The following is a 6,731-nucleotide window of genomic DNA, read 5'->3' on the forward strand; positions in this document are numbered from 1 at the left end:
GTTTGCTACATAGCATATTTGGGGTTTTTACCGAATCGTTTATACCGATTCGGTATTCATTGTTTTGGTAATTCCTAGTCGGTAACTTATTGTTTTTACCGATTCGTTATTATCGACTCTATTCGGTATTACCTACATCTCACATGGCTAACTTTTTGTCGGTAACACCGAAAATGACCCTTTTTCGGTTTTACCGATCGGTATTTGGCCACCTACATATGGCCCTATGTCTTTAATAAAATTAAGACTATTCATCACTACTAGACTGGAAGATCTGCATTTACATTATACCCCACATATAAACTTACCTGTAAATCTGAGTACTCTGCACAGAAACCACAATATATCACGACAGAAAATCTGACCAGTAAAAGAAATGCTGTATAAATAAAACATCACAGAAGTCATAACTGTTCTCAAAGGAAAATCCAAGTTGTAAAACTTATTTTTCAAAGTAGGATTGATCACCTTTGAGCAAAAAGGGCACCAATTTTATTGTTAATGAAAGTAGGACAAGTTTTGAAGTCTAAAAATGAAATGTGCAATATTGATTAAGTGGAAGTGCTTTATAGATAGCCACTATCACATCCAAACCTGTGAGCACTATGGGGCCGATTCCGATGCGGTCGGAATCAGAATGTCCCATTAGGATTCCTTTCCGACCGACCCATTTTGATGGCGTAAGTCGGAAAGAAATCCGAACCGGATTTCCGAATGGCCTCCGGCAGGCTCAGAAAGCCGACTGCCATTCAGAAATCCTCCATCAATCCCTAGGGAAGATTCCCACAGCCTTCCTGTGGCGGCCTTTCTGACACAGAAAGACACAGAAAGGCTGTGGGAATCAGACTTTGGGGCCCCCAGCAGGGCCCCCATGGGTGCAAAGCTTCCGGATGGCACCCCTATCGTGCCCCCTCTTGATCCCTGCACCCAGGATGAACTGCACCTCTGCTCTTTGCAATGAGAGAATGCATCCCATTCGGAATGCATGCTCCCATTGTAAAGAATAGGATTGCAACCGAACAGTGTTCGATTGAATCCTACTTGCTGGACTGGAACCGACGACAGGAGGTCGTTCCGTTCCAGTTCCTAAATAATGTCATCCCTGACTCCGGTCCGTCCGGCATCATATTCAGGCCTTTTGTGTAGCCTTAATTGCAATGTGTTGCCTTCTTAAAGGCCTCTTTGACTTCTTCATTCCTGAGACAGTAAATGATCGGATTTAACACTGGGGCAAAAACCGTGTAGAACAGTGAAGCAAGTTTATCTAGCCTCATTGATGCACTCGAAGGTTTCAGGTGTGTAAAAGCACCTGTCCCAAAAAACAGGAAGACCACCATCAGATGTGCTGAGCAGGTGGAAAAGACCTTCTTCTTTCCCCCTGAAGAAGGGATCTTCAGGATGATCCTAATAATGTGCACATAGGACAAGCAAATAATCACAAAGGTCACCAAAGCCACACCCCCAGCCAATGTGAAAAGCACAATTTCATTGGGCAGAGTATTGGCACATGACAGCTTCAGCAGTGCTGGAACTTCACACAGTAGATTTTCAATAATGTTTGCTCCACAAAACGATAATCGAGAGAGAAGAAAGGTGTTTACAAAAGATAGCACAGCACCACCAAGCCAAGAAAGGGAAACAACTTGGATACAAAATCTTCTGTTCATGAGTACGGTGTAATTTAAAGGTTGGCAGATGGCTACATAGCGATCATAACACATGGCAGTGAGGATTAAGACATCTGTGAATGAAACCAAGAGAATGACAAAGACCTGGATGAGGCATTCACTAAATGCAATGTGTTTCTTCTGGACCAAAAGATCTTTGAGCATCCTGGGGACAGTCACCGTAACAGATACAATGTCATGAAAGGACAGGACCAGGAGGAAAAAGTACATGGGTGTGTGTAGCTTTGTAGTGACTGTGATGAGTGCGATGACCGTGATGTTTCCCAGCAGTGCAATGATATAGACCAGCAGAAACCAAGCGAATAGTGCAGCTTGAATATCTCCATCGAAGGTAAATCCCAGAAGTATGAAACTCGCGCTTGTGTTCCGATTCCTCATGTCCCTGATGCCTGATGATTAAAACTGTGAAAATAAGGGGTACACAGGATTTTATTACAGCAACAATAACATTCTTGTTCATCTCATCTCTCCAAATTACCTCTCTCTACCAACTCAAGGAAACTGTTGAATACCAGCTTTACTCTCCATTTCTCTGTAAGCTTGCCCCTCGCTTTTAAAGAAATAAACTGCCTATACCTTCCCTCTTAAAGAAGCCATCTAGTGCAGAGAAAATTAACAGTTCTGTTTGTGCAGACCTGCATTGTTGGCAATCACCAACAATAGTTGTTCTAGAATGTTGCTTTGTTTAATGATGTTTGCTTCGATTTTGAGATCTATTGTGACATAATTCGCCTGATGGCCCTTGTAATGACTTTGCCTGTGCTTTTGATTCTGAAGGTACCATCAGCTCTTCTTTATTTATAAGCATTAAACAGCTGGCCACCTATATTCACTTATACCATTATTGATTTGGAATGACTAGATCGGCATGAGCCACTGAGACTTTTCTACAGAAAGTGTAATTACATTATTATTTTCAACAAGAGAAACTTGTCCATTTTCTTGAAACCTGGGAGAGAATAATTAAGAAAAATCTGAAGAGAAAAACATAGCAAGTGTTATGCATGACCAAAAAAACATGGATTACAAATGCCAACATTGAAAAACAGTAAATGATCTGATACGAAACGAGGTGGCCTACAATCTCTGAATGGTTCAGGGCCAGAAAGCCAACATTACTCTGAACCAAGAGCTCCACTTAAGTCTCAAGGAATCAACAAAATGGCTAACAGCTGGAGTGGCTGACGTTTTAAATTCGAATGAAGTTGAGTATATTTTCTCTTTGAGAAGGTGCGTGAAGTTTCCAAGACTTTGCCTCTAACCCATCCCTGGTCATTCAATTAATGCACAGCTCTTGCCATGTATGGGACACTTCCCTGCAGCTGGATAACCCCTTCGTCCCAACTCCCCCCAGGAAGGGAGGGACATTATCATCCTGCAAGATATCATGCAGTGCATGGCTCTCACTGTGGACCAAAGCAACTTTCCAGCAAAGGCATTGTGCCCACAATCCAGGACTGCACTCTACAGTAGCAATGAACTGAGTCTGACTGGCAGTGCCCTGCAGATCCAAGTCCAAACCCTCAGAGCGTAGACCTTCCAGCTGCACTGAAAAGCACTGAACAGCAGCAGCTCTGTGCTGTAGTGGGAAAGCACTATTTCCTCTCCTTTTTAAGTTCAAAGTCTACCAGACCACACAGCTGTCTGGTTGCGAAAAGACTTCTGGTGGGTATTCTGTAAGCTTCCCTGGGCACTCATTCCACCCATTGCTGAGAATTGGTTTTGTGTTTTGTTCCTCACATTTTCTTGATTTCTAGTTGCTGGCTTTATTTGTTTTAAGCTGTCCAGCAAGTTATCATCCCTCCTGTGGATCAAACTTTGTTCACCATTGCTCCTTGTATTCCTACAGGAGTCCTCGCTTTCTCTAAACAGGCATTTATATTTTGTTCTTATCTTGTCACATTTGCTGTGCATTCAAAGACAGAGGTTAAATGTCAGGCTCTGTCTTCTGAGGGAGCTTGAAGTTTACTCGTCTTTCTCTCACATCAAAGTGAGAGGATTTATATGACAATCTTGCTAGTACTGGGAAATAAAAGGATTTTTCTAACAAACAACATTTTAATGTCAGTAAATGACTTGTGCAAATATTTCAGAATATATATCAGAATTAGCAGAGTAATAATGAACCAATGAACTAGGAGTATTCCCTTGAGTGAGAATAATTGGGAGAAGCCAAAAAGGGTCAGGGGGAAACAATACCACAATACAAATATATATAAAGAATTCTTACAATTTATTGAAGTATACAAATGTTAAAAAGAGAGTGAACCCAAAATGGAACCCTCTCAGCGTAAACAAAACAATAAAAAAATTGATAAAAAAGGTTTCAATTTTGGCCAGCAAGATTGAATCACAAAAGACAGAAAAAACAGTAAGACATAAAATTTGTGCAATACTTATTGTATATTCGGACTCTATTGTGAACACTCTGATGAACTGCACCTCTAAAAAAAAGATCAATGGACCACACCAGAAAGGAATTTGTGAGAGATTAGCCCTGGCCACTGACTTCACAACCTGGAGTATGCAATGTTGAGGTGTATGTATGTATGCCTTTTACCAAAGACAAACTACATTCATATAACATTATGGAAGCTGACATTTTTGCCAAATAATTTTACAAGACCTATGTAAATGGCATTTCTCCTTTCAGTGCCTTCATTGCACATTTTCATGACACAATAGCCCCATCTCATACCAGCTTAACAGCCTCTTCACCACTTGCACTTACCTTAGAAATAACTGCAGATATTACACTGTCCATGGATCTCCAGGATCACTAGCATACAAAAGCCCATTGTCTTACCCAAAAAAATCTCTAGTGTCAAACTTTGTGATTGGGATCTTATATCTCACACAAATATTCACCAAAGGTTTGCCAAACAAATGGCCACAAAACCATGCCCTGCTAATCCCAATTTTGAAGGGGCAAAACTCTGATCTAGAGTTTTGTGCAAGCTGACACCTGTTTGGCATCCCCTACAGAGAAATAGTTAAGTAGACTACCCAGATCTCAGCTCACCTGTAACAGAAAACCTCGAATATCTTCTAGGTATGGATCTGAACCTAATGAAGAACAATTGAATTTGACACTGTCAAAGAGTACTCCTAAACAAGCGTACAACTAAGTGTGGCATCAGAGGTAAAGCCTTTCAAGGGTTTATGTATTTACAGGGGGGGCTCAACAGCTGGAATTGATTTCTACCATGACCACCTTTAAGGACACCACCTTCAGTTTTTCAAAATCTCCTTCACTGTTCAAAGTCCACATGGTGCTCACAGCAAACATTTTTAACAACACCAAAATATATAATGACCAATTAAAAATTCGTAGCTTATGCCATAAATATATTGCACACCAATGAAGTACCTTGTATGCATTTAATATTGTACATGAAACTTAAAAGGTGCCAACGCAGCAAAAGTCACCATGTTTAGTATTTCAAGAAAGGCAAAAAATATAACCCACATTTTGAGGATCTCGGATGTACTGTATTCTTATAATATATGAAATAGCAAACAACTATTTTCAAATTATATTCCAGGGAAGTGCAGTATTTATCCAAAAGTAGAAAAGTGTATTACTTATTCCTTTTTACAACAGTAAATGGCATCCCAGGTTTCAGGGAGGCTCCGTTTGAAAGGGGAGATTCTCCCCTTTCAAACGAGGCCTTCTTGAAACTGTTTCCAGTCACAAAACAAATAGGCCACTAGGGCTGTTTGTTTGGAGGGATCGGCACTCGTGGGCCGCCCCTTTTCGTCGGGACAATAATAGAAAAGGTGTTTTTCGCTTGGGGGGGGGGGGCGCAATTGCAATGTAAAAAACTGTTTTAAAATATTTTTAAACAACAAACATGCAAGTGACATGGGGTCAAACTTCCTTTCTTACAAGCAGACCCCCTCTGGGCCCTAGAATTATGTTTTTGGTAATGTGTGGTCCCTAGAAGTACGAAGAATGGTAGTAAAGAGTAGGTGGGGGATGACTCTTAGCACATAGATCAATGGACCACGTTTTTTTTCCTCAAATGCATGTATATATATATAGTTATAGTTAGGACCTATTTTCCATAGGAAATCCGCAACATTCTATTTGGAAATAACTTTGGCGCCGGTTGACGAATCTTCGTAAAATTTTCAAAACTAGTGGGGCGCTCCAGTCCGCTCTTATCCTGAAAGTCTCGGGGTGATTCGTGAAGCAGGGGCTAGAAAAAAGGGGGTCCCAAAACGTGTTTTCCCCATGCAATTTTCCATAGGAATCGTTCATCATGGCTACAGCCCGAACTGCTGAACGGAATTACACCAAATTTGGCAAACAGGTAGTCCTTGGTTCAGACTTGTACTCCCTAAATGGTGTAAATTCGTTCAGTAGTTCCTGAAAAAATCACATTTAAACGTACATATATATCTATGGCCGCAGTGGATCCACGCATCCTGAGCGCACCCTAAGCGCACCGTGCCGATCACACGCTAAATGCTAATTTAGCAGCCATTTTGTGCCTCGGTAGAAGCGAGGATCTAGAAATTAGTGGAACAAGTGTTCAAAACGTATAAAGGGGGCAGGTTAGAAATATTTTGACCCGGCGCCCGGACGGGACAGAGCACGATGATCAGCCCTTGATGGCGCAGTGGACGTGGTCGTGGAGGCCGTTGTGCGTGTAGGCCGGCTGTGCTTGCTGGCCGACTCCGGTGGGCTGGAGACCTTGGGTGGAGGCGCTGCCGTCCATTGGCTGGGCTACTCGTATATCTGGCTTGCTCCCCCTTTGTTCTCCGGTCCGGCCATTTTGATTTCTTCCGCCCGGACTCGGAGACCGGGACCGGCGGCACTGGGGAGCCGGCGATTACCCTTCTTCTGGTGGCCCTCCTTTCTGCCCCGGGATGCCCTGCCGCCGGTCGGCTGGTCTTCATTTGTCTCGCTGCTGCCCTGACGGAGGTTGCCGGCCGCCGCGGCCTCGCCGGGCTTCCAAGATGGCGGCCGACCCTGAGTGTCTCAGCCGGGCCTGGACGAGCGCTGGAGGCCCGCCGCATGGCCCGGGTGCCGGATGT

The 6,731-nt window shown here is 42.9% G+C and overlaps 1 protein-coding gene across 1 annotated transcript; it reads right to left on the reverse strand.

Moving 5' to 3' along the window:
- Nucleotides 1–1,148: 1,148 nt before the first annotated feature.
- LOC144764022 (olfactory receptor 4E2-like) lies at nucleotides 1,149–2,066 on the reverse strand. The gene has a single exon (XM_078650156.1). The coding sequence runs from the start codon at nucleotides 2,064–2,066 to the stop codon at nucleotides 1,149–1,151; it is 918 nt and encodes a 305-aa protein (XP_078506282.1).
- Nucleotides 2,067–6,731: the final 4,665 nt, after the last annotated feature.

The sequence above is a fragment of the Lissotriton helveticus genome, chromosome 1_1 (genome assembly GCF_964261635.1).
Source record: "Lissotriton helveticus chromosome 1_1, aLisHel1.1, whole genome shotgun sequence".
Taxonomy (NCBI): Eukaryota; Metazoa; Chordata; class Amphibia; order Caudata; family Salamandridae; genus Lissotriton; species Lissotriton helveticus.